Below are 26,458 nucleotides of genomic sequence, written 5' to 3' on the forward strand. Positions count from 1 at the left end.
CCCCCTTATTACCCAAGCTTTACAGTTTGTTCCCTTATACCTACGTAAACGTTATTTATACTTACACTATACGTACAGAAAAGTACACCGTTATTTCACTGTACTTACGCGGTAATTTTCGTGATGAACATCTGGTTGTTACCCCCTTATTACCCAAGCATTACGGTTTGTTCCCTTATACCTACACATACGTTCATTATACTTACACAGTACATACAGAAAAGTACACTGTAATTTCACTGTACTTACGCGGTACTTTGCGGGTTGTAAAAGAAAGCGTTACCCAGAAATCTTAGAGATACTGAATCGAGTGGCTCAAGGGGATCTGCTCGCAAACTCATGAGAACGAGGGCGAGATGCCAAGAGGGCATGAGAGGGAGACGAGATGGATTAATTCCTCTAGCACCCCTAAGGAACCGGATGATGAGGTTATGGTTTCCCACAGTGCCGCCAGCTACCGCGTTATGATAAGAGGAGATGGCGGCCACGTAAACCTTGAGAGTGGAGGGCGACAGCCTGCTGTCCAACTTTTCTTGAAGGAAAGAGAGCACAACACTGATCTGGCAGTTTCGGGGGTCTTCTCTGCGAGAGACGCACCATTCAGTGAATAGACTCCACTTCAGGGCGTAGGCGCGCCTCGTGGAGTGTGCTCTAGCCTGAGTGATGGTATTAATCACCGCAGTCGATAGGTTACCTAAGTCTTCCTCGCGTCTAAGGACCACACTTGGAGGTTCCAAAGATCGGGGCGAGGGTGCCAGATGGTGCCCTGTCCCTGAGAGAGTAGGTCCTCTCTCAAAGGGATCCGCCAGGGGAGGGCCGTCGCGAGGAGTGAGAGCTCTGATATCCAGGTCCGGTTGGGCCAAAGGGGCGCAACTTAGCAGAACCTGTTCCTCGTCCTCCCTGACCTTGCACAGTAACTGCGCGAGGCCAGTGCATCCGTGCTGAGAGAGCCTTCGGTCAGGGAAAAAACAACTGGCAATGAGCGTTCTCGGGGGAAGCAAACAGATCGATCTGGGCCTCCCCGAATCGCACCCATATCAGCTGAACAGACTCGGGGTGGATTCTCCATTCTCCATGCTGCACGATTGAGCGTGCCTGGAACGTGAATGGCGAGCAGGCGATTTTAGCCGCGGGTGACTCCAGAGGAGCAGACGGCGGGTGAGCTGAGACATGCGGCGAGAGCGCATACCCCCCATGCAGTTGATATACATCGCCGCCGACGTACTGTCCATTCTGACCAGCACGTGTTGCCACTCCAGCACCAGTAAAAAGCGGTGGAGAGCGAGGAACACTGCCAACAGCTCTAGGCGATTGATATGCCAATGCAACTGGGCACCCTTCGCTGCATGCCTGCGACACACGGCCCCCCAACCCGTGTTGGAAGCATCCGTTGAAACAACAACATGGCTGGACGCCTGTTCTAGAGGTTCACCGGCCTGTAGGAACGAGGGGTCGTTCCAAGGGCTGAGGGCGCGGCAACACAGCGCAGTAACAGAGACCCGTTGTGTGCCCGCGTGCCATGGGCGTCTTAGGACCCGATCGTGAAGCCAGTGCTGAAGTGGTCTCATAAGGAGCAATCCGAGCGGCGTGACGGCGGCTGCGGATGCCATATGCCCCAGGAGCCTCTGAAAGAACTTCAGTGGAACCACTAGTTTGCTGTCGAGCTCTCTCGGACAGTTCAGCAACAGGCGAGCGCGTTCCTCGGAGAGTTGCGCTACCATGGTGATCGAGTCCAGCTCCATCCCGAGAAAAGAGATCCTCTGCACGGGGGTGAGTTTGCAATTTTCTCGGTTGACCTGAAGCCTTAGTAGGCGGAGAAGAAGGATTGGTCGTGACCCACCGCTCTTTTTGGGAACGATGAAGTATGGGCTAAAAAACCCACTCTCCATCTCGGCTGGAGGAGCTGGCTTGATTGCACCCTTCGCCAGGAGGGCAGCAATCTCCTCTCGCAAGACAGGGGCGGACAGGGGGTTGACCCTGGTGAAATACACGCCCGTGAAATTGGGGGGCCGCTTCGCGAACTGAATCGCGTAACCGAGTCTGATTGTGCATATGAGCCACCGCGAGGGGCTGGCCCGCACTAACCAGGCAGGCAGAGCCCTCGCTAATGGAGTCATCGCTACAATCTCTGACGTACCAGCGGTGGGGCAGCGCGTAGTGGGTGTGCTGATCCGAGAAGCGCGAGGGTCCCATGGAAGAGCTGGAGGAGAGCGATTCGCTCTGGCTCCGCACCCTGACTCCGGAGAGGGGGCTGGAGGGTTGAGGGAAAGGAGACCGTCCCCCCAGCGCTCGTGAGTTCCCTCTTCTCCAGATGGCCTGTCCCAGGGACGTTGCTGGACTTAGCAGCATTCTGGGCAGGGGGGGCTGCCTGCTTCCGAGGTGCTCGACGCACTCGCTTCGCCAGAGGTGTGTGCGGGGACGGTGCAGCTCTCGTAGGCGGGCGCCTTCGGCGAGGAGCAGGAACGAATGGCACGGCGGGCGGAGCGGGCTTACGGACCGCCAATAAGACATCACTCATCAGACTGCTCTCTCACCGCCTCGAATTCCTGGGTGAATTCACAGACGGTGTCGCCGAACATGCCTGCTTGGGATATGGGGAAAGTCAAGAAAGCAAACTTTGTCGACTTTGCGCATATCAGCTGGGGGTGGCGCTCCTGGATCACTAGTGTGGACATTGTCCTCCCCAACGCACACGCAGCGGACTTAGTGGTCCGAAGAGCTTAGTCGGCGGCGGTGCGAAGCTCATAAGCCTGGGTTGGACCCACCCTCATGCAGCTCGGCCAGCGCCTGCGCTCGGTAGCGCTGGTAGGTGGCTATCGCATGCAAGGCGGAAGCAGCCTGGCCCGCAGCCTTGTAAGCTCTAGCTCCGAGGGAGGCAGATAACTTACAGGCTTTGGATGGGAGACAAGGCGGACCCCGCCAAGAAGAGGCGCCGCGTGGATTGACCGCCATCGCGCACTCAACCTGAGGAATCGCCACATACCCTCTGGCTGTTCCACTGTCAAGAGTGGTGAGGGTGGAGGGACACGCAGCACGAGCAGAAAAAAGTGCCCTTCAAGACTGCGTGAGCCTACTGTGCACCTCCAACCCACGGCCAAAGCAGCCCTGGAAAGCATGGCTAACATGTCCATTTCAGGATCTGTTTTGACAGCACTCACCTGCCCGGAGGGGGTGAGCAGGTCTGGATCATCATCGGACAATGAAAGCCCACCCTCCGATGCCGCGGTGGACGTCTGGTCTCCAGTGTCATCGAGCGTAAGGGCTACCATCTGTTAGACGGATTGCTTCCCCCGCCCGAAGCTTGGGTGTAGCGCTTGGAGGAGCGAGAGGTCCGGGGGGCCCGTGGGGGATGGATTATCTCTCGCTGAAACCCTCAGATCTGCCCGAGTGCCCGCTGCAGAGCAGGGGACAACTGGGGTGGCTCGCCCTTTTGCAAAGGATCTTTACTGCGCAACAGTCATGGCATCGCAATGACGACATGAACTGCCCGCGAGCAGCGCATTAACATGCTGGACCCCCCAGGCATGCAATGCAGTGCCCGTGCCCATCATCAGAGGACAGGAAACCACCGCATCCAGAAACGCACAGGACGTGAAATTCTGCTATTCAAAAAGGACGTGCTGCACTACTGTGTTGCTCTTTCTGTATAGTTTACAACTTTATACGCACCGCTCTGGAGGACCGGACCCAAAGAACGCCAGGCAAGGGAGAAACCCAGCTCGACCGTCTGCCGCTGCGTGTACACACTCTGGACCGGGAGAATGCTCTCGTTTGCTCAGAATCGCTGGATCACAGCAGGAGGAACCTTCATCGACTCGATCAGAAAGTCTCTGAAGCGAAAAGGATGCCGTTTGCTCGCTCCAGGTGTGCTTATATGCTGGGATAATTGGCAATGCAGCACACCTGCGCAAGCTTACGCCGGCCAATTAATTGGCCCATTCAATAGTCTTTCAGACAAGCGGCTTCTGAACCGAATCCTCCCATACGTGGATTTTCCCAAAGATCAAATGCACTGTATAGCACTGAAGTTCCCCAACCGAAGGGGAACCCTATTTTAAGGTGTTGATGACTGAATTATGCTTATATATTAGTAGTATCTTAGTAGAGACTGTCTAAATAAGAAAGCCCTACGCACTTAAAAACTTTGTGAACACTATAATGTATTTATTTGATTATTACATATGTACATTTTGTATATTTGTATTTGATTTATGCTTACCCCCTGGCCTGTATGTTTTTGTACTGTTAAAATGTTATATATAAAAAAATAAAAATAAAATAGTGGCTCAAACTCGTTTATTTTAAGGCAGGAACGTTGGTAAGCATTAACATGTGATTTTTGTGTTAACATGCAATTTACGTGGTAACACGTTTTTGTTTTTTTTAAACTAGTCTCATTTTTTAAAGCGCTATCATTTACTTATTTCTCCAACCTGCTCATTTTAATATGTATAATGTAATTTCACTTACATCACAATAAATGTTTTGCGATCAATGATCTGTAGCAGATATTTAGAATTATGAAAGTCCAGACATCTTCTGTAATGTTATGTGTAATGGCCTGGAACATAACAATGTTTGTTATTCAGCTGCTGAGATTTCTGTGAAATATGTGTCCAGAGAAATCAGTATGAGCTTTATTTGACAAGTGTGCACAATCACACAAAAAATGTTTTTTTTTTTTTTTTCAGAAGCACAAGACACATACAGTACATACATACAAATTAACACAAGAATACAGAATAACATTGAAATAAATGGATATAAAGTAAACAATAAAACATTTCGGTAACAAAATCATAAACAGTAAAGGTTGTGTATATTTATGACCATAAAAAAAACAGGTAGCAACTGATCTAAAAATAAATATCTATAGAGATAAAGATGTGCAAAGATCTAGAGGTTGGGCAGGTGCAAAGAAATAATCCTCTCCGCTGTCTTGACAATCCTCTGCAGTCTTTTTATGTCTGATTTGGTGGCTGATCCGAACCAGACAGTAATTAAAATTTTGTCATATGAAGTGGCTGCAGATTTTACATTCTCTTACTGTATATAACGTGATAAATTACTAAGCACATGAATGATTTAATGCAAAGTAGCCTATCTTGGTGAGGTTTATGTTGTAAATAATTCACATATTGTATAACTACACTGTAAAAATGTCTGTGATTTTAACAGTAAAAGTCTGTACTATCTACAGTGAAAACCTGTTAAACGATCAACAGCTAATTTCTGTACCAAATACGGAAAATAACTGTGACAGATCTAACCTTTGTTTTTCAGAAGCTAATTAGAGTGTCTGCAATCTCACCATACACCCTCATTCACTAGTCCCTAAATTATTCAACTGCTGCGAAACTCTTAAGCAGCTGTAAAAGTGTAATTTGTAGTTGTGAAAAATAGCTACACATGTGTATCAGTAAATTTGTACTTGCAGAGCAAATTTACAAATGTGTAGGTATTTTTTGTCTCCAACAAACACAACGCAACATTTACACCTGCACAAATCCTTCAGTACAGGTGCACAAATCCCATCGGACGAATCACAAATGCAGAAACTAATCTGCTCATGTTCTTTGCTACTATTGTTGCAGTGAATATGGTGCAAAACACATTCACACACCTGCATCCAGAAATTTGAAGTCACAGACAAAACTTGCACATCTGTAGATTAGAATGTGTATCCGCACAAAGAAAGCTGAACCTGTGTAGAATGTTTGATTTATATTTTTTCCAAGCACAAACACAAATATGTTCCTGCAACTGCTCAAATCTGCCGCTACGAGTTTCAAGCGCTGTTTTTCACTTGCAAATCTACATTTCCCTCTCTCGCTCTTCTGCACCAAACATCACTGTGACATTTGGTGCAAAAGTGACTTGTGCATCTGCCAACCAAAACAAGGGCTCTCAGAGAAATTCAGCCAATAGGGGATGGGGCATGACATCACTGCTTTAGCGCTGCGGAGGCGAGTAAGGGGAAGTTGCAGGCCCGGAGACCCAACTTTTATTGTTTTTTAAAGTTTATCAATTATTTATAAGTTCTGTAATGATTACAAACACGTTTTTTTGGCATTAAAATATCAGTTAATCTGCATAGAATTTACAATATAAGCTCTCTTAGGTGAAAACAAACATAATTTGCTTGTGGTGTGTATTTTTTCCCTGATTGATATTACATTTAAAAAGTGGGTCTCTGCCACACTAATACAATGTACCAAAGACTGCAGATATTTCCAGATTTTTACTCTAGTAATGAAAAATCTCCTCAATAAGAATGTAAAGCATTTATTTTATTTGATGTTATTTTCTACGTAAAAAATAATTATTACTCCAGTTATTATTTTTCACCATTTTTCTATGCATTGTTTACAACTTGACTTGTAGGACCTCATGAAAAAGTACATAAAATTAAAGTTTGTTGTGAGAAAATTACTTAGAGTACTATAATTGTATGTGAAGAAATTTATAGTATATAAAGATAATATTCATTCCCTCAACTCAATAGGAAAAAGTGATAAATCCTTAATGATAAAAAAACAACAACAAATGTCTGAAAATATTGAAGTAACTAAACAATATCTATTTACAAATACAATTAATAAAAATACAACAGAATTAATGCATTAAATCAAAAATCTAGGTAACACTTTACAATAAGGTTCATTAGTTAATGCATTTACTAACACAAACTAATCATGAACAACACATGTACAGCATTTATTAATCATAATTGAACATTTACTAATGCATTATTAACATCCAAGTCCATGCTTGTTAACATTAGTTAATGCACCATGAGTTAACATGAACTAACAGTAAACTCCTGTATTTTCAATAACTAACGTTAACTAACATGAACAAATACAGTAGTAAATGTATTGTTCATTGTTTGTTCATGTTAGTAAATGCATTAATTAACATTAACTAATGAACCTTATTGTAAAGTGTGACCAAAATATAGTATGTTTAATATTTCATATAATAATCTATTCAATCATAGCCTAATATTTTATAGTAAAAAATATTTTAAATTACAATTTAGAAGCAGCTGAAATCAGGTTAGTCGATCTTTTAAACAGCAGGTGGCACTGTGAAGGTCTGGAAACGCAGGTCTAGCTGTCTCAGCGAGGTGTGAGCGTGCAGTTGGGTCTCCGGGCTATCAGCTTCATACTATTAGCGGAGGCTAAACTTTGAAACCGAAACCCCCTTTGCAAGATTCGCCGCATCTATACCTGATTTGCGTTCAAAAATACCTGCTTAATTATTTCATAGTAGGAGCAAACATGGCTTAAGAAAAGGAGTACGTTTGAAACTATAGTAACCATATAAAGTCCGCCAGGTGGATGCCTTTCTACTCCAGGAAGCCGCAGCATACGACCTAAAGGAGGAAGAGGATGCGGTCAGTTTGAAATGTGAATATTAAACCAAAGACAGTTCCTTGTGTTAAACTCGTATTTGTTGAGCTACTGTACAGTGCACTGTAGAATTGCTGAGGGTGTAAAGAGGCTTTAAACTATAGTCTATTTTATTTCGATGTAAACGTTGATTACGTAATGTTACGTTCTCCAGTTAGCACATATAAAGTAACGTTTTAAAAGAAAAAAAGATTATTATTAAATGTCTGACAGAAAAATGTGAAGTATTGCAGATCACAAGACTAAACAGACATCTGAGTGAGTGATGTATTTATGCAGATGTAGAATCTGCTGTCAATTGACTGTTGCCAATACTGTTTAAATTGGATACATGTAATCTTAATAAATGAGAATAAAGGGTCATTTGTTTAATCTGTGCATCAGTGTAGTTGATCAATTGAGTAACTGTGACCGCGTGAGCTTAAAAAAAAAACACGTTTTGGCAAGCCAGACTCATTTACAATCTTGATTAAAGTGTTCTGTTTTAATAATTTTAAACAATTCAGGCTGCAAAAGATGAAAGAGAAACTAATTCAGCATAGAGCGCAGATTTCTGTGCGCATCATGCGTCTGAATGCGCATCGCTAAATGAGATCGGGTAAGTTGGTTTTTAATATCAGTTCATGCAGTTGTAATTCATACAATAGAAAGTCTTAAAGAACACAAACGGTTAAACAGCACTGTGGGATAAGTGAGAAATGTATATAATTAAACATTATAGAATTTTTCTCACGGAAAGAGCTAATATTAATCTGTTAATGACTCACAGAAACGGACAGATCACAGGCAGTTTCAGTAGTAAAGTTCGTGCAAAGTGCAACATACACAATTCAAACACCAGTGCAAAGCACTTTATTGCAGTTTGTGTCAAAAATCAATATTTCGACACATATCCACACATAATCTTGCTTTCGCTTTCCTCTCTCTAAATGCGCGCTCTTCTCTTGACGCGCGCTGCTGTGTGTACCTCATCTGTAAATTTGGAGAGGTTAGTAACTGAACTCATTTCAATATCACTGACTCGATTAATTAAATACGAAAGCCGTGTAACGTGTCATCGATTGACGTGCTGTCTTTTTTCCCCTTTGAATCTCTCAAATTATCATATGTGATCTCTCTGTTATTGGACTTTTAAACTGATAAGGGAAAAACGTCAAAATCATACACAAGATATCTTAAACTGTTACTGTTCACTGTTGTGGTCAACAATAGTGCAATACAATATTAAAAATTCAGAATTCAATAATGAATAAATCTTAATAATTCAAGATGTTTCAGGGAGCAGGTCGATGCACACAAAGAACGCTATGATAAAGCATGTGAAACGCCATGTGTGTGTCGATTAAAACATGTTATATGCGAAATAAATTCAGAATTTTTTTGATAGGCTATAAATGATACTGTATTAGCTATCTACCACTAATAAGTAGGTTAATATGCAAAGAAATTCTGCTATTCAAAAATTAGTTTGTTAGTTATAAAAAATACTAATGTCCATATTGGCTCTGGTGCATTAAATAATAATAATAACATTAAGATTTTTTTTAATCACAAAATATAGAAAATGGTATGGAATGTTGATATTTTTTAAAGGTATCATCTTAAAGTTGTAAATTCCAACACTACAGTTAAAACATATTTAATTTTTATAATTCTGCTTTTGCTGAACAAATGATAAAATTTTTTAATTTTAGGGAATAAAAAGTTTTATATTGTTTGTCAACTCTGTCATGGATGATTTTAGTAATGTTTAGAAATAATAATAAATCATAGCAAGAAAAATTGTAATGTGTAGTTACTAAATTTAAACTGAATTGACCATAATTTACAGTATTACAACTTTTTAGCCAAACCTTCTACTTGCTATAACTGCAAAGATCACATGATACTAATGAAATCAGGATTAAAATATTTTTTTTTTGTAAAATATGTAATTAATGAAATATTCAGTTTTCCTTTTGTAATTGTGATAATAATAGCATTGACAGTTTACAGTTTAAACGTTTAAAATTAAAATATTGGTGAAATTGTTTTTTAAAGAAAAGCAAAATAAAATATTTTTGCATGATGGAAAAATGCACTAATTCGTAAATCAAGAAATCGTGATTTTTTGGTAATATGATCTTTGAAAATGATGAACACATTTTAAAAATAATCAAAAATGTAACAATGTAATGTAACAATTTTTTAAAAGCTGAAAAAAAGGATGGCTTTGGTCACTAAATGTACCTGCAACTACAGAATCACCCATATAGTTCATGGAGAGCAACATGTTTTTCTGGAGTTTTCTTGCAAAACTTGGCAAACATCACTTAAGCAAGCAAACGCTGACATAAATATAATCTGCAGTTCAAATACTAGTTTTAAAATAAAAGTAGTTTGCTTTATTAAAATGACAGAGAATACTAAAAATTATTTTATTACCTTTAAAATAATTGTTTATATATATATATATATATATATATATATATATATATATATATATATATATACTGTATATATATATATATATATATATATATATACACACACACACACACACACACACACACACATATATATATATATATATCCAAGTTTCAAGCTGGAGCCGGGCCTGATCACAGAGGTGATTTATTCTAAAATCGATGTTACAGGGAGGCTTTTATTGAGTACAGTAGAGAAATTAAAAAAAAAACATATTTTACATTTGCTATTTATTGTTAGTTAATGTATTTTCAAACAGTGATTACATCAGCTTTCTGATTGCTGATGGAGCTGGACCTGTAGACAAGGGAACTGACACATTTGAGGAAAACAGAATCCAAAATAAAAGGTAGGATAATTTTATTACTAGCACTACAGAAATCAAATGACACATTGTGCAGTAAGATGACTTTGTTTTTTAAATGTTTTTTATGATCTGAAATATCTGTAGATTAGTGTGTGTGGTGAGGGTAAAGAAGTCCACAGCAGCATCCTGGAAATGCTGTAATGCAGGGGTGCCCAAACTCAATTCTGGACAGCTGGTGAAGTTTAGAGTCAACCTAAACTAAACTCTGCAAGACAGCAGCAGTTCTGGACTGAGTTTGGCCACTCCTGTTCTCCTGTAGTGAATTGAACGAGACTCTGCATCAGTCCACCTGTCCTTGTGTCCTCATCTGGACCAGATGTTGCTGTGGTCTCTTCATCATCCCTATCTCGGGCATGGACTGCCATGCATCACCGTCCTGTTTCAGTCTGACTGCAGCAATGAGGGATGTGATGATGGCGAACTCCCTCTGATCATCTGCAGAACTGGCCCAGCTGTGTGAAGACACAGCAAAACATGGGCTCCTGCCTGTAATACATCTCTGTTAGAATATAGCTTGGTTTCATGCGTTGGTGACTTGTATTTATTTGTCATGATTACTTATATTCATTCTTTTCATAATATAATAATTTTTCTGTTTGTTTTTAATAAATAATGATAATACTTTCAATATTGTATGCATTTCCATTGTTTAACAGAAATGTAAGAAAATAAGATGCATTGTCCAGTGACTTCAAGTAGATTTACTTAGTTAATTGTCCACATTTATCATTACTAGCAATGCATTCTTGGCTAAAATGTTAAGTAAACATACATTTTTTGGAGTGTAAAATTAATCATAAAAAATTGTAGCATTAGTTATTAAGGTAAAGTTTGTTTTATATTTGCACATTTAAACATTTCAATGGTCCCTATGTTGTTTACTATGGTACTTTAAATATTTGGTTTGAATGACTTCAAAACAACATTAGCACTAATATTCAATTGACAGTGGACAGTGCTGTATTTTGATAATCATTGGCTTCTAATATGATTTCCCTATATAGAATTTGAAAATCTTTTTCTGAAATTACATTAAGGAGAAAGTCAGAATGAGCAACTATAAAACCAGCTTCACCTCAATGCATTGGATGCACCCTGGTCTGCCAGTTTTCTAAAACAAATATAGCCTATGAATTAAATAGTTTAATCGTACTATGTGATAAGACTGAATAGCAAACTTGACATTAGGGCAAGCTAGCCACGTTACCTTTCGTAAAACAAGAATTGTTATCCTAGCTATGAATACTGATCACTAACATAGTTTTATTTAAACTAACATCAAACTGTACAACTATAAGTGGTTTTATAAAAAGAAGCAATGAAAACGTACCTTAACTGTACTGCTGCTTTCAGGATTTCATCGATTCAGCTCTGCAGAAAAAGCACACACACACCAGCAATCAGAAAGCTGATGTAATCACTGATTGAAAATACATTAACTAATAATAAATAGCAAATGTAAAATGTGTTTTTTTAAATATCTGTACTGTACTCAATAAAAGCCTCCCTGTAACAGAGACTAGAATAAACCACCTCTGTGATGTCACACTGTTCAAAGAAGACGTGGAGACCCAAATGCAAGCGACAGTTTATTTACAACTCAGAAGAGACAACACAGAACAAAGAGAAGCTGGCTGGGTCCGTGTATCATCCGTTCATTTGATTATTCCTTTTATTACGGAAAACGAAACATCAGAAAAACGATGAATATTTCGTTTTTCTGTTTATTCTGTAGGCAGAAAAAACGGAAACTCATCTGTTATTCTGCTTATTAACTTAAAACGAAATATTAAAACAAACACAAAACCAAAACGAAATAATGAGTCAAAATATGGTCCGTGTGCGGTCCGTGTACGTTTTGTTCATTTGTTTTCCATTTTCAAACGGAATAAAGGAAATGGAGAAAACGGCCGTTTTTCCGTTTTTCTTTTGCTCACGAGAAAACGAAAAAACGAGATTTTGGCTGGATTTTCGTTTTTTTGGATTAGGGTAGGAAAACGGATAAACGACTTTAAAATTCATTTTACACATGTAGGCGGTGCTGAAACGCCCACTTTCCTCTAATTGGTCAACCAAATCTGCGCTCGTGACGTCACCCTCAAAATAAAAGCCTTACACGCAGGCTTTTAATTATTATTATTTAATTATATATATAAACAAAGTTTACATATTCTATCATTTGAACCACACACAGTTAGCAGGCTTACATTCATTGCGTATGTATAAATTAAATAAAAACGTAAATCAGCAGTATTCTTAGACATTTGTCATTAAAATAAGGTCATAGTTCACTGCCAAGCTTCTTGCTGCTGTGCACCTGATGCTGAGCAAAGAAAGCCATTTCCGAGCAGCACCTGGTTTACATGATTGTTTTAGAGCTATTGTAGGCCTAAATATTAGCCTACTCTGTATAAAATAATAATTTATTATTATTATTATTATTATTATTATTATTATTAGGCCTATTATTATTAGTATTGTTATTATTATTATTTACTTAGTTATTTAATGCTTGTAAGAACACAATGGACCCTGCATGGGGCTATAATAAATGGTACCATTTGTTTCTATTGGATTTTCTCCTATTTTAATTTAATATATGCCTTTAGCCTATTGTAAATATTTATTTGATAATTAATACTTTTTTATTGCAACGTCAAAGTAGGCCTGTCTTATTATTATTATTTTTTGTTATTATTTTGTCGTTGTTGTTGTTGTTGTTATTATTATTGTAGCAGGGACATAGCCACAGGTGTGGCAGAGTGTGCTGGTGCCACCCAAAGTGGCATCTTGCACCTGAAAATAGATGCCTTCGCGCTCAAGCGCGCGCAAAAAACTTGCACAGGCAAAAGTAATGATGAATGTGTTGAAGGAAAAAAAAACATTCTAATTATTTGTTAATAAAATAGTGCAACATTATTCTCAGTCAGTGTAGGCTGAAAAAATTAAGATCGCCAGCATTTCAAGGGTGGTTTTATTTTTAGTTCATTGCTGTGACGCGCTATATTTCACTAAGGCTGCATGAGACTGCGCATCTTGCTTATTTTCTCTATTTTACATACAGAACATATCAAACAGTCCAGGTTCTACCGTTCTAGTGAGTGTGGGGCATTGCTTTACGGTGGTAAAGTGGATTATTTCTTGGCAAATTCATAATGATTCACTTTGTTTAGTAATAAATTTCATAGTCATAAAATAACTACATTTCAAGAATATGTTAACACTTTCAACTATTTAGGATTATTTATTGCATCAAAAGTAATTTCAAAGTAACATTAAATGTACGTATAAACTGCTTAATTTGTGTGTGTAAACACCTAAGATGCAAAAAGCTTATTTAGACCAGAATAGGCCTACTAAATGCAACGGTCAATGTATGTAAACTTATGACCAAAAATGTCTTAAATTACTAAATTTAAGTCTTTTTAAGTTTTTAAATAATTTAAGTTTAACATAAATGATTTAAACTTTAAACTTCAAATTAACAGAGTATGGCAAATAAATTGTTTATTAAATGGAGGTCAGGTGTCTATCTTAATTATAATTATTAAATATTATGACACTACAGTGGTGTATTGGAGAGTAAGCACCTTTTAATTAATTAATTTTAAATAAGTGGTTTATCCTAAATAAAATGCAATGGGATCGGTGTGCAATGAATAGTTTGAAAACCCCTGGTTCAGACTAGACGAGCTAGCTGTCTGTGCGCTGCGCTAATAACTTGGCATTTGCTCTTTTCGGTGCTGCCAGATGCATTTATAGTGCATAAAAAAAATAAAAAAGGTAATTCGGTAAAGCGCGCGATGCGCGCAGAAATAAGCGCACTATATGCATATGTCGAATTAAGTTCTCTTTTTCTTTAATCAAGACTTTTCCATTCGAGGAATTACAGTTATTAATAGCTTAGTCCTTATAAACGATCAGTTTATAAAATACACAATTTACGGATCAAGCCTAATGAAGAATAAGAAGAATATGCAACGCATTATGATCCTTGAATGATCAGAGCGCATTTATATAAACTATAAATTTTATATAATCCATAAATATTAAAAAACATTATACATTTAAAGTAATGGAACATTATATGTTATAAAATCTAAACTATTATTTAGGCTACAGGGTGTTCAGCGCGTGCGTCAAAGAAAAAACATGACACAATCTCTATAAAAACTAGTTGTTTATTTACAATATCTAAAGGGATATAAAACATCTAGCATGCATCTCCATTCTCAACGAGTTTCTGTGTCCTGCATCCTTCACAGACCGAGGTCTCATTCCGAGGTAATCTGTAAATGTTCTGGCACATTCTTGATTAAAGGTGAAACTGACCGGCGCAACGGATGATTTGTCATCTAGGGTGACTACAGTTATAATACAGGTTATGGAACTATTTCACTTTAATTTCATATTATTATTTTATTAAACAAACAAACCAGTTTTTGTTTTGGCTCTGCATCCAGCGTATTGGATCTTTGAAGCATTGCACTTCAAATGTTATTCTTTTTTTTTTTATTGCATTTTTAATATTTTTAATTATACAACACAAAATTGGTTCTAAACAGATACATTTTCCTATAGGCTATGATGAAGTGTATATTTTTGTTCACACAGGTCCTATACAAAACTGTGTGGATGGATGATTTGTTTCTCCGTGAAAATCACTCATTTAATAAGCAAAACAGGCCAAAATGTTGTTTAGCTTGCGTCAAACTGGATGGACAATTTACAAACATATTGAATACAAAGGCTGGTTATTTTATGCAATGAGGGACAATAGGCCTATTACAAATTAAATAAAATTATTTGCATATTAAAACGAAAATATAATACAACAACAGATCCTACCTCGTAAGAAATGACTTTAGATAATGTAAATAAGCATCAAGTTTTTTTTGAGATTGTGTGTCTAATTCAGTAGTGTAGTGCGTTCGCGTGGGTTTCCTCCGGGTGCTCCGGTTTTCCCCACAGTCCAAAGACATGCGGTACAGGTGAATTGGGTAGGCTAAATTGTCCGTACTGTATAAGTGTGTGTGTATGTGTGGATGTTTCCCAGAGATGGGTTGTGGCTGGAAGGGCATCCGCTGCGTAAACACTTGCTAAATAAGTTGGCGGTTCATTCCGCTGTGGTGACCCCAGATTAATAAAGGGACTAAGCCGACAAGAAAATGAATGAATAATGTGCAATACTAATTTAAAATACGTATCACTAACCTTATATGTGAAATAGCAGGGCCCGCTGTAGCACTTTCTCAAGAAGAGCAAATGTCAAATTATTAGCGCAACGCACATGTAGCGAGCTCATCTGTTTGTTGGAACTACTAGACACAAATTTTTTATCAACTATAATGTGTTTAATTAGTTAATTTGAAATTTATTTCATTATTCCAGCAATAATTGTTGAGTGAAAGAATGCGCTAGAAATATGCATTGCGGCTCTCTTTATTGTACAGGCTTATTGCACTTAAACTTTTTTAGGTTCGGCTCTCGAATTAGTAAGGTTATGAGTAAATGTTATTTAAAATATTTAAAGCCTGCCATCTAGCCTACAATAACAGCAAATTTAATAATAAAAAAATAATAAGACAGGCCTACTTTGGCGTTGCAATACAATAGTATTAATTAGCAAATAAATAATTACAATATATAATTAAAATAGGAAGAAATAAATGAAAACAAATGGTACCCTTTGTTTTTATAGCAGGGCCCAAAGTGTTCTTATTCTGGTTCTGCTATCAACTATTAAAAAGAAAAAAAAAACACACCAAACAATAAAAACACTAGTAACTGATAATAATAATAATAATAATGATAATAATAATAATAATAATAATAATAATAATAATAATAATAATTATTATTATTATTATTATTATTATTATTATTATTATTATTATTATTATAAAGCCCTTGCTCTGAAACAATAATGTAAACCAGGTGCTGCTCGGAAATGGCTATCTTTGCTCAGCATCAGGTGCACAGCAGCAAGAAGCTTGGCAGTGTACTATGACCTTATTTTAATGACAAATGTCTAAGTATACTGCTTTATGTTTTTATTTAATTTATACATACGCAATGAATGTAAGCCTGCTAACTGTGTGTGGTTCAAATGATATATGTAAACTTAGTTAATATATAATTAAATAATAATAATTAAAAGCCTGCGTGTAAGGCTTTTATTTTGAGGGTGACGTCACGAGCGCAGATTTGGTTGACCAATTAGAGGAAAGTGGGCGTTTCAGCACCGCCTACATGTGTAAAATGAATTTTAAAGTCGTTTATCCGTTTTCCTACCCTAAACCAAAAAACGAAAATCCAGCCAAAATCTCGTTTTTTCGTTTTCTCGTGAGCAAAAGAAAAACGGAAAAACGGCCGTTTTCTCCATTTCCTTTATTCCGTTTGAAAATGGAAAACAAATGAACAAAACGTACACGGACCGTACACGGACCATTTTTTGACTCATTATTTCGTTTTGGTTTTGTGTTTGTTTTAATATTTCGTTTTAAGTTAATAAGCAGAATAACAGATGAGTTTCCGTTTTTTCTGCCTACAGAATAAACAGAAAAACGAAATATTCATCGTTTTTCTGATGTTTCGTTTTCTGTAATAAAAGGAATAATCAAATGAACGGATGATACACGGACCCTGGCTGGCTGTAAGTCAGGCGATCACAAAAGGTAGATAAAGGGACAAATAGTTCTCCGTCAACAGAGCGAATCATATGTTCATTGGAGAGAACTTCACTCCCCGTCAACTAAGCGAATCAAATGTTCATCGGAGAGAACCTCAATCGCCGTCAACAGAGCGAATCAAAGTTCATCGGATATTACTTCAACCAGCGCACAACACCAGCGAACTCAACGGGGAGAGCCTGACAGAGATACAAAGACAGGTGAGGACAACAAACTGACAAGGTGTGACAGGAACCTGAACATTTATAGCCACAGTAATGCGCTACACCTGGAGCGCAATAATCAGCTGAGCGGTGCTAGGCGACCGATGACCATGATTATGTGACCGCCCAGCTGATGACATGAAAACAAGAACACTGACAGCCACGCAACTCTCACACAAACACAGAGACAAGCGCACACATACTGGGGCCTGTTTCAGTAAGGAGGTTCAAACAACTCGGAGTTTAAACTTGAACTCTGAGTTGATTTACCGAGAGATTAAAAACTCAAGAGTTTTCGGTTTCAGAATAGCTGATCTGAGCTGGGTCAATCAACTTTGAGTAGACCAACTCAGAGTTAAGCGCGCACACCGTGACTATAAAAAGGCATTATCAATAGAGCACAGATATTATGAGTGACTATGGCAACATATTAAAAAAAAGAGATCACCGTTTCTTTTTCCGGCTGAACTTGATCTGCTCATGCAAAGTTATAGCAAATATGAGTGTATATATTTAAAAAGAAGCAACCATCAGTGAAACAGAGACAGTTAGCGTGGGAAAACAGCTGCTCAAGTTAATGCGTAATTTTTTTATTTTAAGTATTTAAACATTTAAGTATAATAAAATAAGTAATGTAATGTGTGACGTTTATACTTTTTTCTAAACTTTTATAAATTTTTATCAGTTTTAATAGATTTAACAATGCACTTGTTGTGTGTCTGCCTTTTTATTGATCAAGTGATAGAGGTTGATATAACATTAAGAAGGTAAGCAGTAATAAAATAATTTTTAGACAGAATAATAATCACGTTAATCTAGTAACAGTGCATGTCGAAAGTTAAGCTAATTATTTATGAAAAAAAGGACAAGCCTCGTACGTGACTTTGTTCTGTGTGTGACAAAAAAATGTAGGCAATAGCTGTGTTTCCATCAAAATATAGGCTATTACATATTTGTGCAAAACTGGAATAACGCCTAAAAATAAAGCAGCGTTTTTATCCAAAGAGTCGAAGAGAACACAATCGTCACTTCCTGATTAACTTGCGCCAAAAATCAACAGTAAAAACAGAATTTACTGCGATAGAATACACTGCATCAATGAATTTTTATTTAATTAATGTACCTGAGCCTTAGAAGACAATTGACACATAATGAACACGTGGGGGCGTTTGAAGCCAGACGCGGAGATCTTGACACGCTCCAGACACTCAAAGGTAATTAATAATATACACTAATACTGAAACAGTTAAGGCATTTTATAATGACTAAAACAACATTTAAGATGTTCTGCAGTGTGCTCAGTCTGCTGGTTTGTCCATTCACACACATTTTCATCATCATCTCTAACAAAGTTTTTTTTAATGTACATACTGTAATTTGTTATGTGCACTTCGTAGTTTATGTGCATCTTATCAAATAAAAGTTTAACCTACTCAGTTATGCACATGTTTTATTATGCATATGTAACGTCTCCGGTCCTTCAACTCTTCTTCCTCTGCGTTGTGTGCAATGCTCTTTAATGAAGGCCTGGACACAGTTTTTGATTACTCCTTTTTACTGATATACTGAAATAATAAACAGTACAGCCCTTTTTAGTGGATTGCTTGCTGCAGACATACAACATCCACAGCATGGCTGTCTCACAGCATCTGCTGCCTATAACATCATTAATATCCATATATTAACTGATAATCATATGAACATTTAACATAAAACGTAACATTCACAATTAACAAATAAACATTGATATACCTGAAATAATAAACAGTACAGCCCTTTTTAGTGGATTGCTTGCTGCAGACATACAACATCTAAATAAAATAGAAAATCAAATCAACCGCATGGCCTTGCTAAAGAGCACAATCCAGTAGACATTTATAAAAAGCCATTTAACTTACAAAAACTACATTTCACAAGTCAAACTTAATGCTTAATGTTAATATAACCGAATTATAAACTAAATGTTTGAAATCGCAACTTTCTTAAGCTAATATTAATAAACTAAGACGGAGCATGAAAAACACCTACCCACAGCATGGCTGTCTCACAGCATCTGCTGCGCTAGGTCACCTCCTGCCTAACTTGTATGTCTGCGGTACCCAAACAAACCACATGAGGGCGCCCTTACTCTATAAAACACATAACTGCTGCATAATTCAGGAGGATTCACAATGAAAAATATAACTTCGTTACATTCACCCCCACTGAATTCTGCTGAATGATGGCAGCGGAAGTAGTAAACCAGAAAAAAACAACAACAGTACTCTTCTATACACTGTACCGATACAGAGATACCATAAACAGGTATGCCAAACACAAGGTTATCTGACAAAGATGAAGTGGAATGAGAGGAGCGCCAATCTCTCAAACCAACAACTGGCAGTAAGATGCCTACATACATCTCACAAAGTTCCACATCACGGTATATACATAAGCAAACACAAATCAAAACAAAAACAACTGGACCATATCCAGGTATGTCATAAAAAAAAGAATTACAATTGGAAGCAAAAAGGAGAAAAGAAAAACTATATAAAGTTCAATAAATAAAACCCCTAAGAACAACATGTATTGTCTTATCCATAATCTAGAAAAAGAAAACAGATGTTCAAACAGTCAAAACTCTTCCATTCTGCATTGACACAACATTTTGTCCAGACATGGTACACAAAAGTCTATTCACAGGTTTCAGTATACGTCCAAAACGAGACAGAGGGATGATAAACGTTCTGGAGTCTGAAACAGACAACCCATCATCATCATTGGAAACATCAGACAAAGGAATTGAAATGACGGAATGAGCAGGACTTGCAACTGCAAAATCAGTAGTTCCGATAGTACTCAATTCATCAGAGCAGTCATTTTTTGGACTTACTGATAAACTGATCAAAGATAGAGTTGATCCCAAATGCGAACAACTCTTGGGTAGACCTGAAACCCAGTCAGATGTACGACCATGACCATCTGCGGAAGCAGATGAAACATTGCCGTAAAGAGACAAACCATCATTATTGCCTGTAGACACTGAAATCTCAGATGACTGTGCAATCTTATCTCTGACATACAACTCAGGATCTGGACTGTCAACAATTACGCCTGTCAAGGAATCATCAGCTTCCTCACATGAGTCAGCTACGACCAAGGAAGGAACACTATCAGATCCTTCATCTTCTGCTTTGTCTAGTGGCAAAAAGTTCACAGGTAGCAACAAGTTACGATGCACCACTTTCACTTGATCAGTGTTCACATCCCTTATCTTAAAAATGTGAGTATTGACATTCTTATCTACTACAAGAAAAATAGTAGATGCCCACTTGTCAGCTAACTTCCTCTTCCCTCTTGCAGCCTTGTTCGCTAACAGCACACGATCACCAATTTCAATGTCTTAACCCTTGACTCCCCTATTATAGAGAACTGTATGTCTGTGCTGTTCCTTTTTAGCGTGAGTCTGAGCTATGGACAAGGCCACTTCCAGATCTTTCAAAAGAGAACCTATGTATTTGTCATAGCAAGTGACTGTGTGATCTTCCAAAACAGAGCGGAAAATTAGGTCTACTGGAAGGCGAGGAACTCTACCGAACATGAGATAAAACAGTGCATAACCCGTAGTCTCATGAACAGTACAGTTATACAGAAAAGTCAAAGACTGCAACTGTCTCGGCCAATTACGTTTCGCTTCAGGGGCTAAAGCACGAATCATACCACCCAGAGTTCTGTTAAACCGCTCAACACTCCCGTTTCCCATAGGATGGTAAGGAGTTGTGCGTGATTTTTGCACCCCACACACCCGTAGAAGCTCACTAATCAGCTGGCCCTCGAAACTAGCACCTTGATCGCTATGTATGCGCTCAGGAAACCAAAAAATACAAAAGTATTTATCCCACAAGACACGTGCCACCTGTCTAGCAGACTGATCATTACACTGATAGGCTTGAGCCAACCTAGTAAAGTGATCAGTAATCACTAGGACATTGACAGATCTGTTATTATGATCTTCAGCAGACCAAAAGTCAATGCACACCAATTGTAGTGGTCTGCTGGTCACAATACTCTCTAAGGGGGCTCGGCCCTCAGGCTCAGGAGTTTTGCTGACTACACACCTTTGACAATGACGTACATGCTCTCTAACATCTCTATCAAGACTCAGCCAAAAAAAACGACGTAGAGGATGCCGTCCTTCATAACAAATTTTTCCCAATGCTTAAGGTATCTGACCACCCCAACAGATTCCTTAGCTCTCTCTCGTCTGGATGGTTTGCGATGACGCTCCACATAAAAAATTACCCTCGACAGTACACTATCTGAGAGCTGTTTCTCACGTAAATCACGCTCTGAGTAAATTAGTTGACTCTCTGGCTCAGAAACTATCTGAGGAAGATGCTCTAGGATTGACAAAGCAAGAAGTCTCGCACCTTCATCCCATGCCTCTTGTAAGTCAAGCACAGCCACAACCTCCTCCTTATCCAAGCATGTTCCAGCAACACTATTAGAATTAATATGCACAAGACCACCACAAGGAGTGTTTGGCTTTCCTTCAGATCCACAAGACCACCTAAAAGCATCCTGAACCGAACCAGCAGAGAGTCCTTGCACCTCATTTAAAAGTCTGTCATACGATTCGCTTAAAAGTCTAGAACCAATATTAGATCTCACAAATGGAACTCTACTCAAAGCATCAGCCACGACATTCTGTGAGCCCGGTATGTATTTGATGTCGAAATTGTATGCTGCAAGTTTGGCGACCCAACGCTGCTCACAACAATCAAGTTTGGGCTTGGATAGAATATGTGTGAGCGGGTTGTTATCAGTCCATACCGTGAAAACATGACCTTTAAGCCAATGACTGAATTTCTCGCAGACTGCCCACTTTAATACTAAAAACTCTAAGCGATGTGCTGGGTAATTTCGCTGAGATGGGGAAAGCGACTTACTAGCAAACGCTATAGGTCTAGCTCTAGATTCTCCTGGCTGGACCTGGGAGAGAACGGCCCCAATGCCGTCTGAAGAAGCATCAGTCGAAAGAACAAAAGGGCGGCTGAAGTCAGGGTGAGCTAAGACAACCGCCTGTACCATGGCCAACTTAAGATGTTCAAATGCCAACTGTACTTCAGATGTCCAATCAGTCACACTCAACTTCCGTGGTACACAGACTCGTTTATTTGCACGACCCCGCTTGATCTTCTGTTTCTGACCCTTTAAAAGATCAAAAAGCGGCTTGGCCACAGAGGAGTAATTGGGTATGAAATGCTGATAATAGTTGACCATCCCAAGAAACGACCTTATGCGCTTCTGGGACGGTGTAACTCCATCAGCCTCCATTAAGTCCAATCCGGTCATTTTGGAAATACTGTCCACCTTACTTGGATCTGTGGACACTCCAAACTCATCAACAACATGCCCTAAAAACTGCACAGATTTCCTTAAGAAGTTACATTTCTTGGGAGCAAGTTTTAAGTTATGTTTCCTCAATCGGCTGAAAACCATCTCAAGACGATCCAGTGCTGTAATTTCATCAGGCCCAAACACTATCAAATCATCCAAATAACATAACAAACTCAAGAAGTTTTGGTCATCGAAAATGCTTGTCATAATGCGCATAAAACTTCCTGGGCTGTTACAAAGGCCTTGAGGAAGCCGATTGTACTCATATAAACCCATAGGTGTTGTAAAGGCAGAGTACTTTCGGTCATCCTCATGCAACGGCATGTTGTAAAAGCCAGAGGTCAGGTCCATTGTACTAAACAATGAATTCCCCCCTAATGCAGCTAAACAATCGGCCTGGTGGGGAAGTGGATGAGCATCTTTCAGTGTTCTCTTGTTTAACCATCGAAAGTCTGTACAGACACGTAAATCCCCATTCTTTTTCCAGACGAGGACTAAAGGAGATGCAAACTCACTGGTCGACTTGTGAATAATCTCCTTCTCCTCCATTTCAGTCAACACGCGACGCAACACTTGATATTCGCTGCGTGCAAACGCGCCGATATGGAAGACGGAAAGGTTTTGTGTCTGAAAGATGGATCCTGTAAACAAATTCAGTAGCATTACCACAATCTAAATGATGGCGTGAAATCACATCATTCTACTGTATGACCATCTCAGCCAACTTCTTCCTACAGGAATCAGACACATCACAGGAATCTAGGTCAAGCCCTTCCAGACCAACAGATTTCAGTTTCTCTCCAATACAGCACGAACCTAAGGAGACACTATCCACTGGCTGAGTTTTCTGAATCTGTGAATATAGTGCTCCGTCATCCAAATCCTCCAGTCCAACACCTGGAAACAAATCAGCTATCTTGGCATTACACTTTAGCATAACAGGTTTGTTCCATGTATTGATTAACTTCAATGGAACCCACCTGTCTCCCCATAGATGTGTGACAAGTCTGGCTACCAGAATGCCCTTAGGTGCAGAACGAGAACTTGTGGGCTCAGTCACAACAGCACTACCCGGCGACACCACTACATGCTTAGGCAGTCTTCCCCATACAAGGTACTCACGGCCAGGCTCTAAACAAACTGCTGAATTACATCTCACAGTTCCTATTTTGTCAGGAATTTCGTCACCCATCCAACGATTCAAGCCTGCAAGCATAGAAAGGTAAGTCTCAGCCATAGGATCATTACAACGAAGAGGTGTTGAAACTATCTTCCAAAGCAAGTCACATTGCTTAGAACACCATATAATGTGCTTAATGACATTCGTACCAACAATGAATTCGTCGTGCTGCCCACTGACAACCAGGGTAGGTACCAGCATTTTACATCCATAAATCTCAAGTTGAACTGTCACAGTACGTTTAGGTTTTACCTGGCTACCACCACAACCTATTAATAGCACATCTGGGCTATCTCCATTTTGATCATTGATTATACCAGCTTCCAACAGTTTTTGCTCTGCACTTTCATTCATGGTACATGCCATAGAACCACTGTCAAGCATACCATTCAAGGCTACCTTATCATCCACCATGACTGAAGTGTAGAACAAACTGTCACTGCTGCAGATAGCATTTGTGTTCTAAAACACTACATTCTCACTACAACAAGACTCTTTGGCAGACATGAAAATTTTTTCAGCATTTGCAACATCTACGACGTTTTGGGAGTTACTATCTAAACCTGCACAACCTCCCTCCATATACAGGCTGGTCAGTTTCCTGACTGAGACTGCGGACAGGCTGACTGTGCATGGCCAGGTGAAAAGCAGCTAAAACACAACCTGTCTCTCAGGCAGTGAGACTTAGTGGAATGCAAAGTATTACCGCAAACTCCACAGCCCCTTACCCTACCTCTGTACCTGGGAATTACATTCCTTTCAGGTTGGACGTTGCTACTCTGGTGCACTCTTTCCACCACCTGTTCCAGCATACCCATCATACGATTCAGGATATGTTCATTCGAATTTCCCCCCTGGTCATGTGACTGTCGAACTGCTCTTTCTGGAAAGCAAGTACTGTGCACCCGGTCTTGCACACCATCAGACACAGGAGGGGAACTCGTGTAGTGCGCAAAACTAGCATTCGTTTCCTGCGAGCGAGACATTGGCAAAAGATTGTTACATCGTAACACATCAACATTTCTCATGTCAAGAGAGCTGGCAGATGTCAGAGACGAGCGCTGCTCTCTCTGATACTCATCCAATCTCCCCTGAACTTCTTTTGCAGTCCATTCACTGATCGGCTTGTGCTTAAAAAATCAGATAATACTGGATCAGGGCAGTATTTTACAAACATTCGAGCCACCTCTGCACTGATATCATCCATAACACGACCCTGTCTACGCAAGCCTTCATCTGCTAGATCTGCCGCTTTATTGACTCTGATCCAATAATCCACTGCAGACTCACCCACCTTAGGCCGAGTTGAATAAAAGTCTGCCAAAGGAAGGCAAGATGGTGCGATACTAAAATATTTCAGGAGGATAGATTACATTTTTTCAGGGTCACTCTTCACGTTAAGAGATGTGTCGCTCCTTAAACTAATCCGCACAATATCTGCCCATTAAGCGTGACATTGTTTCATCCGCCTGATTTTCAACAGCACACTTCTGTTTGAACAAAAGTGTTTTGGTCATTTCAATCCATTCATGCACCGGGAATTTATCACTTCCGTCTCCCCTAAAAATCACAAGGTCTTTATCAGAAGTGACATGAACTGTTACACGGGAAACATCTTGCTTGGTAAAGCTGTCAGAATTTACCCCTCTGTTGACATGAGACTCTCGATTCACAGACATTGTACTGTTCTCTATTATTTTGGCAGCGACAGCATCAATAATTTGTTCACCCAGTCGCCCAAACATATCAGTTAGACAATTTAAAATTTGACTGTCACTACTGGTATTGTGTGTCGCAGACGTATTTCCAACACTGTGCTGCGCAGTCGGATCATGAACGAAAAGCCCACGACCCACACCTTGAACATAATCAGGTGTCACATGGGACAGGCCCATCCTATTGATAGTAGGTCCATCTTTGCAAGCACTGTTAGTAATGACACCCCTCCCACGTGGAATAAAAGGGCTAATAGGAGAACTAATATTGAAACGATCTACAAATTTCTCACCCATTATTTTAAAGTTAATGAAAAAATGTCAGTTCGCAAAAAAAAGAACAATAGTAGATACAAAATCAAACAAAATTGTTGCAAATTTCCCTTATTTTTTCTTTTTTTAGAAAGTCTTAAATTGCAAAAAGATGCATCCAAATGTTCATAAATCAAATTATGTCAGACAGGGACCAAAGCAGCAACCTCTCGGCGATCTTCATCAAGTTGATCAGGTGATCTGACGAGTCACGGCACCAATGTAACGTCTCCGGTCGTTTAACTCTTCTTCCTCTGCGTTGTGTGCAATGCTCTTTAATGAAGGGCCGGACACAGTATTTGATTACTCCTTTTTACTGATATACTGAAATAATAAACAGTACAGCCCTTTTTAGTGAATTGCTTGCTGCAGACATACAACATCCACAGCATGGCTGTCTCACAGCATCTGCTGCCTATAACATCATTAATATCTATATATTAACTGATAATCATATGAACATTTAACATAAAACGTAACATTCACAATTAACAAATAAACATTGACATACCTGAAATAATAAACAGTACAGCCCTTTTTAGTGGATTGTTTGCTGCAGACATACAACAACTAAATAAAATAGAAAATCAAATCAACCGCATGGCCTTGCTAAAGAGCACAATCCAGTAGACATTTATAAAAAGCCATTTAACTTACAAAAACTACATTTCACAAGTCAAACTTAATGCTTAATGTTAATATAACCGAATTATAAACTAAATGTTT

General features: G+C 39.1%; 1 protein-coding gene and 1 long non-coding RNA gene across 2 annotated transcripts in view; both read right to left on the reverse strand.

Moving 5' to 3' along the window:
* Nucleotides 1–312: 312 nt before the first annotated feature.
* On the reverse strand, nt 313–5,446 carry LOC141385611 (uncharacterized). Its single transcript, XM_087254194.1, has 3 exons — nt 3,987–5,446; nt 3,267–3,673; nt 313–3,052 (listed from the first exon to the last, which is right to left on the reverse strand). The coding sequence occupies exon 3, from the start codon at nt 2,115–2,117 to the stop codon at nt 1,038–1,040; it is 1,080 nt and encodes a 359-aa protein (XP_087110320.1). The 5' UTR covers nt 2,118–3,052; nt 3,267–3,673; nt 3,987–5,446; the 3' UTR covers nt 313–1,037.
* A 4,778-nt stretch (nt 5,447–10,224) lies between these two features.
* Nucleotides 10,225–26,458, reverse strand: part of LOC108180265 (uncharacterized) — a 45,670-nt gene continuing 29,436 nt past the window's right edge. The window contains exons 2-3 of the long non-coding RNA XR_015491817.1: nt 11,579–11,619; nt 10,225–10,734 (exon numbers count right to left, since the gene is read on the reverse strand). This is a non-coding gene — a long non-coding RNA (uncharacterized LOC108180265). The remainder of the gene's footprint in view (nt 10,735–11,578; nt 11,620–26,458) is intronic.

Source organism: Danio rerio, chromosome 5 (genome assembly GCF_052040795.2).
Source record: "Danio rerio strain M-AB ecotype USA chromosome 5, GRCz13ab, whole genome shotgun sequence".
Classification (NCBI taxonomy): domain Eukaryota; kingdom Metazoa; phylum Chordata; class Actinopteri; order Cypriniformes; family Danionidae; genus Danio; species Danio rerio.

Coding starts and splice junctions, on each gene's coding strand:
- LOC141385611 (XM_087254194.1), bottom strand. CDS start 2,117: ATGACTCCATTAGCGAGGGCTCTGCCTGCCTGGTTAGTGCGGGCCAGC.